The sequence below is a fragment of the Sapajus apella genome, unplaced genomic scaffold (assembly GCF_009761245.1).
Source record: "Sapajus apella isolate SASKATOON/1434 unplaced genomic scaffold, GSC_monkey_1.0 scaffold37, whole genome shotgun sequence".
Lineage (NCBI taxonomy): Eukaryota > Metazoa > Chordata > Mammalia > Primates > Cebidae > Sapajus > Sapajus apella.
Genome location: NW_022436977.1, coordinates 6,371,718 through 6,388,485, shown reverse-complemented (window position 1 = coordinate 6,388,485; position 16,768 = coordinate 6,371,718). Strand labels below are relative to the sequence as shown.

Below are 16,768 nucleotides of genomic sequence, written 5' to 3'. Positions count from 1 at the left end.
CTTGCCTAACTGGTATAAGAGGCCAGTTAGGGAAGGTGTTCTCTTTCTGGGTCCACAAGGGGACGTAGTTTTAAGGGTAAGAACTTCCTAGCACTATGCCCCCTTCCCATCTCTCTCCATCTGGGAGATTTAACAGTTTATGTTTAAATTTCACGGGTACAGGAAGAAACAAAGAGTCAGTCATTCCAGTAGAAGTTCTAGGGAACTCCTTTCATTGGCCTGGGGTCTTAGAGAAGGTGGGGGTTCCTCCCAGGTTAAAAGTCCCCTTCTTCCACACCCCTTTGGACTCCATGTTTGGGTCCCGTTCCATGAACACTGCCTTCGTGGAAGCTGTCTTTCTCTTGGATTTCCCATCTGGAGTCCTCTTCCACACTCTGTGGTGGAAGCCTGTCTTCTCCTCCTGAACGACATCTCTCTATTGCCTTCCGCTCAGTGTGGAAGCTGCTTTCCTCTCCTGGATTCCATCATCCTGGATTCTCTCACTCGGTGTGAGAGTTAGCTGTTTCTTTCTCTCTCCTTCTGTTTCTCTCTCTTTAAATAAATCACTTTCTACAAACACTTTTGAGTCTCGTATTTACTGCGCACTGCACCGTGGTCCCCTCTCTCATTCTTAAGAGAGCAGGAGACCAAGAACCTGGAGAAATGTCGTCTCAGGGGAGCTGAGGGCACCCCTGAACCCCAATATAACATAGTTTTTAGCCTATTTGGGCTTTTGACATGTCTTCCTCACTAAGCTGAATCATTTATCGGTTTTGATTTTAAATGAGAGATGTGCAAATCTTCCTTTAACTTGAATACTTAAAGGCCATTAATTGGCCTATTCAATATTGTGTCTCAGGACGTAGGGAAGCCCACAGAGACGAGTCGAGGATGTCGGGGACATCTGTTAAGGACACACACGTTTAATAAATTTGTTGCCTTATATGGGCACAGTTTTTGGTGCCCAAAGCAATTGTAGTAGTAACTCTAATGACTACTGATCAAATACCACCATAATAGATAAAATAATAATGAGAAAAATTTAAATACTGTAAGAATTACCGAAATTTGACAGACACAGAGTAAGCACATGCTGTTGGAAAAATAACCCTGATAGACTTGCTTGACAAACCTTCAGTTTGTTCAAAACAAAACAAAACAAAACCCCGAACATCTGTAAAGCATAATAAAGCAAAGTGCAATAAATATGCTTGTCAAAGGAAGCAGTGGTTTAATTTTTTTATTCTTATTTTTTTGAACAAATGAAAGCTTTAAGTGGCAAAGGTAATTCATGATTTAGTGTGAAAAATCTTAGTCCTTTGTTATTTTGAGTAATGTAGATTTGTTTACACTATTAGAATTTTAGTTAAATTCTTGCTTCTTCATACAGTTTGGAACTTGGGGCAGACAAGATTTTTCCTAGAACCTTAATGTTTTCACTAGTGCAATCGTATGTTTTCTAAAGGAGTCGTAAATTAGTAGTCACAATGTTGGGATAAACGAGAATATAGAAGTATGATTTTAAAGTTTCTAAGATGTAGATGTTATAAGACAAAAAACTTTAATATATCACACTTATTCATCTTGTGATATAATCTTATGCTTGATTTTTAAAAATTGGTTTTAAGTGTAAAACCACTACAGTTTTCACAATCCAAGATACACAAGATAACCAAGTATTTTGTTGGTGCTCACTAGTTCTTCACACTAGGAATCTTACTGTTTTCGAATTAAAAGATTATGTTTTTCTTGGTTGTGTTAGGAATACTTTTATAATATAGCATGAAATGTTTGACCAAACTTTAGAAAGATAAAATATAGTTCCTTTTTATATAGCAGGCATTGCCAGTAGACCTGAGCAACAATGGTATCAGAAGTCATGGAAGTGGCGGTTTTCATGGAGCATCTGCATTTGATCCCTGCTGCCCTGTTTCCTCTTCCCGAGCTGCCATCTTTGGCCATCAGGCTGCTGCTGCTGCCCCAAGTCAACCATTATCATCAATAGATGGCTATGGATCAAGCATGGTTGCACAGCCCCAGCCCCAGCCCCCTCCACAGCCCTCTCTCTCATCATGTCGGCATTACATGCCACCCCCTTGTAAGTATAAACTTAATGGGCACAAAATCTAGAGTCATATCAGTGAAGCATTTTATACTCCTTCATGAAATAACCTTTAATTAACCCCAGTTGTTAAATTTTTAGTATTTACTTGGCTTAAGTGTGGAGTATATTTTTCCCATTGTAATAGTATGAAACAGGTATATTGAATGGAAGTTTTAAGGAATTGAGATTTCTTCTTTAGGACCACTGAAGAAATGTGAAAGTTGAGTAGTATTTCTAGGCACAGTAAAGTAAATTCTAAGAATTCTCAAGCAGTTAACTGAGACATAAGAGAGAATTTCCTGACTGCAAGCTTTGTCAGTTATAAAAGGGTTTTTAATACTCATTTGATGCAGGCAATTAAAATAAAACCACGGTTGGGCATGCTGGCTCACTCTGTAACCCCAGCACTTTGGGAGGCCAAGGCAGGAGCATTGCTTGAGGCCAGGAGTTTGAGACCAGCCTGGGCAACATAGTGAGACTCCGTTTCTATAAAAATAAAATAAAATAGAACTAGGCATGCCTTTTCTAAAGAAATTGAAATTTGTTAGATATCATAAGGACTAATAAATAACCTAAGGATATGTAATGTAGTTACTGTTTTGTTAGACCATAAGCTAATAATCAAATGGAGCTTAATAAACGACTAAGAAATACCAAAAGTTCATGCCTGAAATAAAGTAGGAAGTCAGCAAGGAAATTTGTGTTTTGTCCTGATCACCTGGCAGGGGAATTTTCAGTTATGTGTCTTCTTGGATTTTTTTTCTTCTCCAATCATTTAAAAATCTGCATTCTGCAGACACAGCTGGAATCAACGCAGAATTTGTTCAGTGAAACTGGAATATATTGTTTACCTTCTCAGTAATGCAACTTAAAATTTAGAGTATAAATTGGAAAATAGATTTAGAAACACTTTTTACAAAGCATTGGCAAGTGGGCCAGTTCTGTGTGTGAACACCAATATTATGCATGGCCTATTTTGTGATACTTGTTGGTATTCTTTTTTTTTTTGAGACGGAGTTTCGCTCTTGTTACCCAGGCTGGAGTGCAATGGTGCGATCTCGGCTCGCCGCAACCTCCATCTCCTGGGTTCAGGCAATTCTCCTGCCTCAGCCTCCTGAGTAGCTGGGATTACAGGCACGCGCCACCATGCCCAGCTAATTTTTTGTATTTTTAGTAGAGACGGGGTTTCACCATGTTGACCAGGATGGTCTCGATCTCTTGACCTCGTGATCCACCCGCCTCGGCCTCCCAAAGTGCTGGGATTACAGGCTTGAGCCACCGCGCCCGGCTGGTATTCATTTTTAATTGATCATCTTTTATTTGAAATTCAATATATGTAGTTTTCTGCCCCTCCTCCTAAAAATAATATACTGAAGCAGTTTACAAGTAAGTTCATTCCTTTTAAAATGTTCTAATAAATAAATGTTTTAGACTCATTTGTTAACTTCTAAAACATTCAGACTGTGCAGAGTGATATAAAATGAGAATTTAAAAGCTTTTTCCCACAGCTTACTCTGCTTAATATATCAGAGGCAGCAACTGTGATATAAAAACTTTTAGAAATTTTCTTCATACACATAGATAAGTATATATATGTCTTCCCTTTTCAAAATGGGAAATCAAACATATACCCCTTGCCTTTTGTTTTTAAATTTAGCAGTATATCTTGATTTTTGCATATTAGCATATAAAAGTCAAGCTCATTGGTTTTTAATACCCCTGTAATATCCATAGTATATTAAATTAGTCTTCCATTGATGGACATTTAAGTTGTCTGTGGTTGAGTTTATGTACAGTATAACTTCCTAGAAGTGAGATTGCTATGTCAGAGGGATAAACTTTCAGGTAAATACTGTTAAATTTCTTTCCAAGGGGCTGTATCAATGTATACACCTCATTCGGGGTGTTTAATGAGTATTAATGAGAATGAAGGTAGGAAATTTAAATTGTATTATGTTCTGTTAGAGACATTTTGATAACTCTCTTTTGGGCTTCTTTTCCTAAAGGATTGTGTATATTCTCTCCCTAACTCTCGCATGCTTTTAAAAAACACTTCTGGTATCCTTTAGTTCACTTGTGAAACGTGGTTCTTAAACCTTTCTTCATCCGGAATGAACTGGGGAAGACAGTATGGTGTAGTAAAGCACCAGCTTTGAATTGAATAGAATAGATTTGAGTTAACCTCCCAGCTCTGACTAATCAGCTTAGTGACTTTGGATAACTTACTTAATCTCTCTCCTTACATTCTTCGCACTTATAAAATGGGAATAATTCCTATTGGCTATACATTGTGATACTTGGACCCAAATGAATAGTTTGCCGTTTCGTAAGTACATTTATATGTATAACAACAATACTTGTGCAGTAAGAATGTCTCCTTGCTTTTGAAAACTTTATGATCTTGTTGAAGTGATAAAACAACTGTGCTTGAAATGGTGTCATTTAAAAGTTTTGCTATCTGATTAATAAGATGTACGGATAAGATATGTAAGGCCTAGCTTGGTAGTGTAAGCCTGTAGTTCCAGCTACTCAGGAGGCTGAGGCAGGGGGGATTGCTGGAGCCCAGGAGTTCAAGGTGGTGGTGTGCCGTTAACACACCTGTGAATAATCCTGGTACTCCAGCCTGGACAACATAGTGAGAACCTGTTTCTTTAAAAAAAGAAAAAAAGAGAGATATGTAGTTAGGCTACTTACGATTAATCATGAAGTGAATGGTCTACCCGGTAGAGCTATAGGAATATAGAGAGTAAATGTTGGAACAAATCATAATATTGCATCTGCAAGTGATATATTGTACATTTAGGAAGCAATATCAAAAACATTTTTTAAAAACTGTTAAGAACACAAATGTGAGAGAAAGGGAAAGGGTTTTGGGGAATGTAGAATATGTCACTCTTTTATTATGGTGAGCAACCTGTTTTGTTTAGTGAATTCAAATGATGTCTGAAGAGTAGTTGAATAAATGGACTTACTCCGAAACAAAACTTCTTGTTTTGTAATATTTGTGAATATTGTCTTGCATAATGACTACACAAGTATAAAACTTTGAAACTAGAAAAAATGCTGTGGGCTGGGTGCAGTGACTCACTCCTGTAATCCCAGCACTTTGGGAGGCCAAGGTGGGTGGATCACAAGGTCAGGAGTTCCAGACCAGCCTGGCCAAGATGGTAAAACCCCATGTCTACTAAAAATACAAAAATTAGCTGGGCATGGTGTCAGGCACCTATAAATCCAAGCTACTCAAGAGGCTGAGGCAAGAGAACCCGGGAGGCGGAGGTTGCAGTGAGCTGAGATTGCGCCACTGCACTTTAACCTGGGTGACAGAGCAGGACTCCATCTCAAAAAAAGAAAGAAAGAAAGAAATGCTGTGAATTTGAGAAAGGATAGTTGACTATCATAAAACATAGTAGATTCATTTTTTATGATTAAGAGCTACTGAGCTTTATGCCTTCTTGAAGAGTAAAGCATTGATTTGAAAATAGGACTTTTAGAAAATTGGTTTAAAAATTTGTCTTGCAACTTTTAAAAATTACATTTGTTGAAGGTTGGTCCTTTATGTTAACAAGGCATACTTTGAAAATACGGTTGTGTTATGGATACCTAACTTCTGCCCTTGCTGAATGAATCAAAAGCATTAAAAATTGGGCCGGGCACGGTGGCTCAAGCCTGTAATCCCAGCACTTTGGGAGGCCGAGGCGGGTGGATCACGAGGTCAAGAGATCGAGACCATCCTGGTCAACATGGTGAAACCCCGTCTCTACTAAAACTACAAAAAATCAGCTGGGCATGGTGGCGCGTGCCTGTAATCCCAGCTACTCAGGAGGCTGAGGCAGGAGAATTGCCTGAACCCAGGAGGCGGAGGTTGCGGTGAGCCGAGATCGTGCCATTGCACTCCAGCCTGGGTAACAAGAGCAAGACTCTGTCTCAAAAAAAACAAAAAAAAAACAAAAAATTGAAGAAAACTCTTCTGTAATTAAACTAGAGAATGGCTGTTGCTCTCTATCAGACTTCCAAGAACATATTCTAATAAAATGAAATTTGAATTGAAATCTAAGGAGACAAACTTTTCTTTTTTACGTGGCAAGTAGATGCAGATCTCTAAGAATAAGAAAGATGTGTATTACTTTTTTCAGCAGTAACTTTGAAACATAAAGATGTAGAATGAAAAAATGGGGGGAGCCATCTTATTAGAGACTTCCATATTTGTTGGGAAACAAGTATGCCTCCTTCATCATGAGGTAGTACAGGAAAAATGACATGGGGTAGGGAGAGAAAGACAGTTTGGAAAAATGTTTACACCCTATTATGACAGAAATTCCATATATGTAAAGAATACTTGTAAGTCAATAAGAAAAGGGTGAATAGGCTAAGCATGTAAATAGATAATTCTGAATAGAAATATAAGTGGTCGGGCCGGGCACGGTGGCTCAAGCCTGTAATCCCAGCACTTTGGGAGGCCGAGGCGGGTGGATCACGAGGTCAAGAGATCAAGACCATCCTGGTCAACATGGTGAAACCCCGTCTCTACTAAAACTACAAAAAATTAGCTGGGCATGGTGGCGCGTGCCTGTAATCCCAGCTATTCAGGAGGCTGAGGCAGGAGAATTGCCTGAACCCAGGAGGCGGAGGTTGCGGTGAGCCGAGATCGCACCATTGCACTCCAGCCTGGGTAACAAGAGTGAAACTCCGTCTCAAAAGAAAAAAAAAAAAAAAAAGAAATATAAGTGGTCAAGAAATAAAAGATTTTTCTCAGATTAACATTTATTTAAAAAAAAAATAGTGGTAGTGTAGGGGTAATCAGGCCTTCGTATGTACTCTTTTTTGTATTTTTTTGAGATAGAGACTCACTCTGTCGCCCAGGCTGGGATGCAGTGGCTCAATCTCAGCTCACTGCAACCTCTGCCTCCCAGGTTCAGGCGATTCTCCTGCCTCAGCTTCCCGAGTAGCTGGGATTACAGGCACCTGTCGTCACGCCTGGCTAATTTTTTTAGTTTTAGTAGAGACGAGTTTTGCCATATTGGCGTGACAAGTCTCGAACTCCTGGCCTCAGGTGATTCAGCCTGCCTTGGCATCCCAAAGTGCTGGGATTACAGGTGTGAGCCACCATGCCCAGCCCTTTCTGTGAATTCTTGATCAAAATGTTAATTATGGCAGCCTTTTGGAAAGGGTATTTTGTATCAACTGGCATCTAAATTTACTTTTTTCTTTCCCACAACTGCTTACAGGAATTTATGCTACAGAAATGATCTGTATGTATGTGTATATACATGTGTATAAATGAAAGACTGAGTGCAGGAGGGACCACGTACACAAATATGTATCACAGCATTTGAGTTTTTTATCAGTGGGGATTTTGTGAATACATTTTCATATATTCATATAATAGAATGTTGTGAAGCTGTGAGTGAAAATAATATATTTAATACTGAAGTTAATATATATAATACTGTAATATATATTGACCTAGGAAGGTTATTCTAAGAAGAGAGCACGTTGCTTGAACAGTTTCATTAATACTTCACTTGATAAAGTATTCATAAAAATAAAATATGTGCTAGAATCTTTAAAAGTACAATAGGAATATATAATAGCAGTATATGTTCAACTGCATGGTGCCTATGTAACATACTTGAAATGTTTTTCTTGCAGATGCCTCTTTAACAAGGCCACTTCATCATCAGGCTTCTGCCTGCCCACATTCTCATGGAAATCCCCCTCCTCAGACTCAGCCTCCACCTCAAGTGGATTATGTTATTCCTCATCCTGTACATGCTTTCCATTCTCAAATATCTTCTCATGCAACATCTCATCCTGTGGCACCCCCACCACCAACTCACTTAGCCAGTACAGCTGCACCAATCCCTCAGCATCTTCCTCCTACACACCAGCCAATTTCGCACCATATTCCAGCCACAGCACCTCCAGCTCAGAGACTGCATCCTCATGAAGTGATGCAGAGGATGGAAGTTCAAAGGAGGAGGATGATGCAGCATCCAACGTATGTGTTACATTTTTAAAAAGAAAGTTAAACTTGGTTTTCTTTTACTTCCATTGGTCTTTAAATCTCTGCAATCTAACTGGGTATGGTGGCATGCAACTGTGATCACAGCTGCTTGGGAGGCTGAGACTTGAGCCCAGGAGTTTGAGTTACAGCTGCTTGGGAGGATTGCTTGAGCCCAGGAGTTTGAGTCCATCCAGGCAGCACAGTGAAATACTGTTTGTTTTGTTTAAAAAGAACAAAGAACAACAACAAAAAAAACTGAAGTCTTTAGAAATATTGTAACTTGTAACTGTAAGCTGGGTGAGTGTCATGCCTATAATCCCCAGTCACTCAGGAGGCTGAGGCAGGAGGATAATTTGAGCGCAGTAGTTCAAAGCTGAGCTGTGACTGTGCCACTGCACTCTAGCTTGGGTGACAGAGAAAGACTCTTTTTTTTTTTTTTTTTTTTTTTTGAGACAGAGTTTTGTTCTTGTTGGCCAGAGTGGAGTGCAATAGCACAATCTCGGCTTATAGCAACCTCTGCCTCCTGGGTTTTAAGTGATTTTCCTGCCTCAGCCTCCTGAGTAGCTGCGATTACGGGCATGCACCACCACGCCTGGCTAATTTTTTGTATTTTTCGTAGAGACAGGGTTTCCCCGTGTTGGTCAGGCTAGTCTTGAACTCAGACCTCAGGTGATCCACCTGCCTGGGCCTCCCAAAGTGCCAGGATTACAAAACAACAATAGAAAACGAAAGATAGGTGGCTGCAATGATTCACCTGTAATTCCAACACTTTGGGAGGCCAAGAAAGGAGGACTGCTTGAGCCCAGGAGTTTGAGACCAGCTTGGGCAGCATTAGGAGACCTGGTCTCTACTATAAAAAGAAAGTAGCTGGGCATAGTAGCATACTCCTGTGGTTTCTGCTACGCGGGAGGCTGAGATGAGAGGATCGTCTGAGCCTGGGAGTTCACAGCTCGAGTGCAGTGGTGCCACATTGTTCACTGTATCCTTGAACTCCTGGGCTTAAGTGATCCTCCCATGATTATGCCCCTGCACTCCAGCCTGGGTGACCGAGCGAGACCCTGTCTCTTCCCCCTCCCCAAAAAGTAACTATGCTAAGTCCTCAGTTCACTATAAAGTTGATTCTTTGCTAGCCAGAATCTTCCCCTGCCTTTTACTGAATTGTAGGTATTAAGAAAACAAGTTTATACCAGATTATTTAGTAAAATCTGACCAGTTTAACATATGACCAAGGGTAATTTCTTTTTTTGGGGGGACAGAGTTTCGCTCTTGTTTCCCAGGCTGGAGTGCAATGGCGCGATCTCGGCTCACCGCAACCTCCGCCTCCTGGGTTCAGGCAATTCTCCTGCCTCAGCCTCCTGAGTAGCTGGGATTACAGGCACGCGCCACCAGGCCCAGCTGATTTTTTGTATTTTTAGTAGAGACGGGGGTTCACCATGTTGACCAGGATGGTCTCGATCTCTTGACTTCGTGATCCACCCGCCTCGGCCTCCCAAAGTGCTGGGATTACAGGCGTGAGCCACTGTGCCCGGCGGGTAATTTCTTTATGCAAACCAATTTTTAAAGAAATAGTAGACTGGTCTGATGCAAACTAATCTTTTGTCTGTTGGTGCAGTATCGCATAGTGAAAATCAGTGTTAAAATTGATTATTTTGAGGAACTATCTGAAGATATTAAAGGTTTGACTATTACTAACCAGAGGGAAGAAAACTATTAATAGAATTTTTTAAAACTGGCAGTGAAAATATTGTACTTCAAATTTATGAAAATTCTTTTTTTTCTTTTGATTAGTCAGGATCTGATTTTCGTATTCAGAGCAGCAAACTTTCTTGGTCTAATTCTGCCTGCCGATTTTTGTAAACAAAATTTTATTGGGAAACAGCTATACTTTTTCAGTTACAAACAAACTGAAAAAGTGTTTGTATTGTTTGTGGCTGTTTTCGCACTACAAAAGCTAAGTTGAGTAGTTACAACAAGAGAACATATGGCCTTTAGAGCTGAAAAAATTTCCTGTTTTACCCTTCACATAACATGTTTGCCAAACTCTCGATCTAATTAATGATCCAGCTCTTGTGTAACTTCTTGCTTTATTTGTGTCATTTAAGATTATATCCCAAATCTCGGCCGAGCACAGTGGCTCACGCCTGTAATCCCAGCACTTTGGGATGCTGAGGCGGGTGGATCACAAGGTCAGGACATTGAGACCATCTTGGCCAACCTGGTGAAACCCTGTCTCCACTGAAATACAAAAAACTGGCAGGGCTTGGTGTCACGTGCCTGTAGTCCCAGGTACTTGGAAGGCTGAAGCAGGGGAATTGCTTGAACTCTGGAGGCAGAGGTTGCAAGATTGAGCCACTGCACTCCAGCCTGGCGAAAGAGCAAGACTGTGTCTCAAAAAAAACCAAACCAAAAAACCAAGATTATATCCCAGATCTCTGCTTGTTGTTGCCATTCTAATAAAGTAACCTTTTATATAGAAAATTGCCAGTTTACAGTCTTATCCTCCAGTACCCGACAAATTGTTATTTAGAATAAACATGCAAAATCTGCAAATGTGTTAAAAACTAATAGAAAATAATTAGACTATAAAAATGAATCTTAGCTGAGCATTGTGGCACACACCTGTAGTCCCAGCTACTCAGGTGGCTGAGGTGGGAGGATCACTTGAGCCCAGGAGTTCAGGGTTATGCTGAGCTATGATTGTGCCACTGCACTCAATCCTGGAGCAAGATTCTTAAAAAAGAAACAAAAACAAAAAGTGAATCCGTGAAACTAAGCTGTTTTTAAGTGTCTTTTGTTAACTGACTTTAGGAAGAGGAGATACAGTAAACTGGGATGTAGAATAAAAAGTATGAATGGGGCTAAATATGTTTCCTAGGTGTGTTAACATGTACGACATATATTTTGAAAAAAATGCACAAGGTTAAATTTTTTTTTCTCTTAAACTTTCCAGCCATTAAAATGGTTGCGTGTCTTTACATTGTACGTGTAAATGAAGCAAAATTAAGGTTTCAATTTTTCCTGCATTACTGTTTATATAAAATTATTTATTTGTGCCTGCAACATTTGACTGGGATACTTAATTTTTAAAAATTTTATTTCTATTCAATTCCTATTACTCTCCTATTTAAAATATCTCTTGTAAAGAAGGTATACAAGATAATGTTAAAATTACCATTTTCCTTGGGTGATATTTGAATTGGAAGCATTGGAATAAATGACCAATTAGAATTTGTAAAGGAGGGAGGTTATGTTTTCTTTGATTTATTAATAATTTTATATTTTTTATAATTTATTGTTGCAAAATTTATGACTAGTCTATAGATGTTTATAGTATTAATACTAGGCTTTTTTTTTTTTTTCTACATTAAGAAAAGAAATAACCAATTATTCAATTATTTCCAGTGGTCTTTTTGTGTTCTGTGTTTCCAGGCGGGCACATGAACGCCCCCCACCTCATCCACATAGGATGCACCCAAACTATGGTCATGGGCATCACATTCATGTGCCTCAAACTATGTCCTCACATCCTCGACAGGCTCCAGAGAGGTCTGCCTGGTCAGTATCTTTTTTAATTTAAAAGCAATGCTTAGCAGCTTGTGGTGAAACTATTGGAAGAGATGCTTTGTGATGGATTGCAATGCAGAATGGTGATGTGGAGAAAACTAATCCCCAGTTTAACTGTGAGACACTGCCTCTGGGCAGATAGAGATTTGGAGAGGAAAGAGCAGGAGCTGGGGCAGGGAACCATGTCAAGCAGGAGTAGAACTTTTTTTTTTTTTTTTTTAGGTGTTCTTTTATGTTTAATTGACAAATAAAAATTGTATATATTTTGGAGGTACCACATATTTCAGTGCATCTATACATTGTGAAATGATCAAATCAGGCTAATGGCATATTTATCACCTCAAATATTTATCATTTCTTTGTGGTGAGAAAGTTTAAAGTCTTCTCTTTTCACAGTTTTGAAATAAACAGTACATTATTATTAACTGTAGTCACCTTGCTGTGCAATAGAATATCAGAAATTATTCCTCCTAGCTGAAGCTTTGTATCCATTGTCCAACATCTCCCCTTTCCTCATCTACGAGCCCCTACCCCCTCCCCAACCTCTGGTAAACAACATGCTTATGAGTTCTCTTGTCAGTAAGAGGAGCAGAGCTTTTTTCCCGTTTTTCAGGGATGCCACCAAAGTTAACTCCCTAGACTGATCCTGCTTTTCACATCTTCTTTAACTGACCCCCACCTTTGTACTCAGCTTTGCTCCACCACCCTCACCTGCTTTTGATGAGGGAAATTCAGCCTTCATTCTCCTAGACTTGTGATCTTCCCTAGAGAGGTGAAAGCAAATTTTCGTTAATTTTTTTTTTTCTGAATTTATTGTTTGTGGGTGTTCATTGAGATCTTGAACCACAGTGACTTTTGAGGCAGAACATAAAATGATAATAAGTAAATGAAGATTTAGCAGATAACAGTTTTACCCCTTCTAAAATTCTGTTTACCCTTGTTTTATAAAATGTGGAAGAGTTTGCTGTTGTAATTGTCCTTAATGTCAACAATCAAGAGATTATATCTAACAAAAATCCAGAGATCATCTGTAACATTCAGATACACCAAAAAAGTAAATGCTATGTTGTATCCTCCTCAAGTATGATCAGGCTTTTATCTTGGAATGGACCTTAGTAGCCATTCATTGTATTTCCTTCCTTTGTAAGATGTGAAACCAAGTACAAATGCTTTACCTCTCATTGTCACAAAATTTAAGTTTTTTGAGCTTTCAGTTCTGAAATAAATTTGAAATGAAATATTTTGGGCTAAATTATCTTTCCTCAGCTTTGAAAGTTAAGAAACCTTAGATTACTTTTTTAAGTGTAAACATAATTCCCCGTTTCTGTTGATGATAAAGGGACCCTAAGGAAGATTAAACTGTTCTCATCCTTTTGTCAGGGAACTGGGAATTGAAGCTGGAGTGACTGCAGCTACTTATACACCTGGTGCATTGCATCCTCACTTGGCCCATTATCACGCACCTCCTCGACTTCATCACTTACAATTAGGAGCTCTTCCTTTAATGGTAAAATGGAAAATCTTCAAAAGTCTGACATGTTCTAAAAGTTCATTTTCTAAATTAAATATTTTATTGGAAATATTTTACTATATTAGTTATTATAGGTGTTGTAATAGAATTTGAGAGTAATCTTGTTAGCTAAAAATTGTGCTGTAAAAAGGTATTAGATGTATTAAAATCTGTGTGTGTAATTTGCATTGTAAAATATACTCGTAATGTACAAAATGACAAAAAAGTGGGGTTTTTCGTATACCGAGATACTCTTTATCCACTGTCAGGAGTATACTGTGCTTCAGTTATTTTGCCACAGTGGTAATAGGTCTGTTCTGATGCAGTCATACTTGATTTTTTTTTTTTTTTTTCTGTCTCTCTCTCTTTGAAAGCTGTTGATGACACTGTCAATTCTTTTTTTTTTTTGAGATGGAGTTTTGCTCTGTCACCCAGGCTGGAGTGCAGTAGTATGATCTGTGCTCACTGCAACCTCTGCCTTCCGGGTTCAGGTGATTCTCCTGCCTCAGCCTCCCAAGTAGCTGGGATTACAGGCACAGGCCACCATGCCCGGCTAATTTTTGTATTTTTAGTAGAAATGGGATTTCACAGTGTTAGCCAGGCTGGTCTCAAACTCCTGTCCTCAAGTGATCTGCCCCAAAGTGCTGGGATTACAGGCATGAGCCACAGCACCTGACCTGGTTTTCTAATCTGCAGAAAGATTATACTAATTACCTACATCTGATTTAAGCAGGTTCCAATTTTGTAAAGTAAGTGCTAAAGAACAAGTTCAGCAAACCATATATTGCATTTGCTATTTGTATTACATACTTGTTGTGTAAGTGATACAGAAAAGGAATAGTTTTGTGTTGTTGTGGGTAGAGGCGCTGCAGGGAAGCTTTGAGAGAAGCTTTCCTGTACACATGATTTCTAAGCAGACTTTGGATTTTGGAATGGTGCTCTTGCAGAGGTTACATCATGTAAAAAGATGTAGCAAATAGCACAAGCACTGGGAACTCCAAGTAAGCTGGTGTTTCTAATCTTAGGAGTGAGGGTCAGGCAGCAGTGAGAAATTGTTCTAGCAAGAAACTGGAACTCAGGAACCATTGAAGGGGAAATGTCCTGATCAAATTTATGATTTTAGAGTGATTTAATCAGATTATAGTTAGAAAAATCACCTCCTCAGTTATGTGGAAAAATACATTTAAATGTGGGAAACCAGTTAGGACATTCTAGTAGAAGTAGTAAATATCAGTGAATGCCTGAATGAAGGCAATCATCATTGGCATAAAAATGATGGGACACATTTGAGAAATATTTAGGGTGACTCCCAGATTTCTAGTTTATGTTAAAAGGTAATTAAAGTGGTTATTGGTGTCTTGTGTCAGAATGGTTTAGTAATGGTGAGTGATGCAGGTGGGACACCTCTTAGATTATGGTAAGGAAGTAAAAAACATGGAGACAGTGAATACAGACTTCTTGCTTTATAAGCTTGACTGTGAAGGGAAAATGAGGGAAACACCAATTTGGTGGCAATAATTCCAGGATTAGTAGAGAATTTAGGTTTGGAGAAACTTAAAGGTATTTTTAGATTTAAGACCAAAAACCATTAGAGAGGAATCGTTTGAAGATGCTGAAGAGATACTTGGTGTGGAGTAATTAATTAAACATGCTCCAAGGTGAACAGGTGAATGTAGGAGCAGGTGATAAGAATAGAGTTTGAATAGGAGAAAAGCTTATCCATAAAAGCTAGAGGAACGAGACTAGGGAGGAGAGGGTTTTCAGGGTAAGTGAAGATTGATTTGTTTTGGAATGCAGGAGTTTCTGATTTCTTCGAAGACGTTTAGGAGGTTGGGTTATCTGCTTATTAGTATTGATCTTGCTTATAAGAAAAGTTGTAAGTAATTTAAGTAATAGGCTACTAAAGGTTAGAAGTTATTGCTAAATTCTTTTCCGCATATGAAGTGTCCGTTAAAGCTATAAACTCTGCCTGGAGTATGTTGTGAGTCAGTGTAGGCTGATTAAAAAGTAATGTCGGAGATTTATGTATAAAGATGGAAGAATGGTGCTGTATCTCAGAATTGCCCTTTCCTAATACTCTCAATTTGCATGGCAGTTGTGATGTATACAGTTGCTGCGAACTCTGAGTTAGCAAATATGGGACCATACTCCTAGGAGAAATACAAAATTATCTTACTGCAAGCATCTGTTCACAACTAAATCTGTATATGACCTTTTTGTGTGTGCATTTCTGTGTAAAGACAACTTTAAAAAAATATTGTAGAATCATTAACATTGAGCTCATAGCCAACAACACTGTAACTCACGCCTGAATGAAACTTATTCCCTCCATAAGGTGTATCACAGCCTTCGTGACTTAGGAACACTAGATAGCACTTCCACTTTATGCTTTATGGGGACAATTTTAAACAACAAGATCACCAACATAAAGCACAAAACTGTGAAAAACATGGCATTAAACAGACTGCAAACAACACTGGTTTAGAATAGGAGCTCAAATACGACAGAGCCCTGTTCTATTTCAGCTAGGAGCAGAGTTGCATGTTGGGTAACTCAAATTTTTTTGCCACCGGGTATATCCCCAAATGACTGAAAGCACAAGTGTTGATTATGGGGTTACAAGTAAATTTTAGCCCGTGGGTCATTTCACGCATATGTAATCCATAAATAATGAAGATTGACTATACCTAACAAAAAACTAGAAAACAGTGTTAAAACTTTCGCTATTAGAATCAAACAAAAAAAGGCATAGGGTACTCTGGCTGCTAGGATGCTAAACGGAAGTGAAATAAAAACTCGAAGTGAAATTTTGTTGGAAAATTATGTGCACTTCTGTTGTTTTAGTAAGGTCTCTGAAATTGACAGGATCTTAAGACAATTTTACTCTTTTCAAATTTGAGCTACTAAGAGCATCAGGGTTAAGTTTGGGCATTTTGGAGAGTTAGGTTATATTTTAAGAGAAATCTAATCTTGTCCAACTAAGCTAAGAAGTCTTCGTTGGAGTTATGTATGCTTACTCAGAGAAACCTAAACCTCTCCAACTAAGCTAAGAAGTCTTCGTTGGAGTTATGTATGCTTATTGAAGTTGAATTTTATGGGCAGTCAAATGGTAAACATTGAAGGTTTTGAATTATTCAATGTTAACAGTAAACCACGAGTCTATTCTTAATTGATTTAGCCCATCTCTTCTGTTAAAATAGGTTCCTGATATGGCAGGCTATCCTCACATCCGTTACATTTCATCAGGATTGGATGGAACATCATTCAGAGGTCCTTTCAGGGGCAATTTTGAGGTATGGAATAAAGTAAATGAATATATTTGTCACAGTATTTAAAAAAAATTTTTTTTCTTTCATCAGCATTTTCGCAAGCATGTCACAGTATTTTTAATGCAGAAAGTATATATGCACTATAAGTATACGCAGTTGTGTAGGACTGCTACAGTGGCTGGGAATTACAAGGCAGTAACTTGTCTGATTTTCTGAGGTTGATTCTAGGAGTTACAGAAAGAATTATAAGTAATATTAATCTTAGGGTCAAAAGTTACCCAGGTATTTAAAGATGAGTAAATGAAAATATCTAATATAGAAGTATGTAAAAACGTATT

At 38.6% G+C, this 16,768-nt stretch overlaps 1 protein-coding gene across 9 annotated transcripts in view; it reads left to right on the top strand.

Moving 5' to 3' along the window:
• RNF111 (ring finger protein 111) overlaps positions 1–16,768 on the top strand; it is a 104,280-nt gene that overhangs the window by 81,215 nt on the left and 6,297 nt on the right. For 3 of the 9 annotated variants that reach the window (XM_032297301.1, XM_032297304.1, XM_032297302.1), the window contains exons 7-11: positions 1,816–2,077; positions 7,733–8,081; positions 11,517–11,642; positions 13,032–13,158; positions 16,362–16,454. In XM_032297301.1, coding sequence (XP_032153192.1) covers positions 1,816–2,077; positions 7,733–8,081; positions 11,517–11,642; positions 13,032–13,158; positions 16,362–16,454 — 957 coding nt within the window. Of the gene's footprint in view, positions 1–1,815; positions 2,078–7,732; positions 8,082–11,489; positions 11,643–13,031; positions 13,159–16,361; positions 16,455–16,768 lie in introns of all 9 variants that reach the window. The other 6 variants (XM_032297297.1, XM_032297300.1, XM_032297298.1 and 3 more) reach the window with 3 other exon arrangements.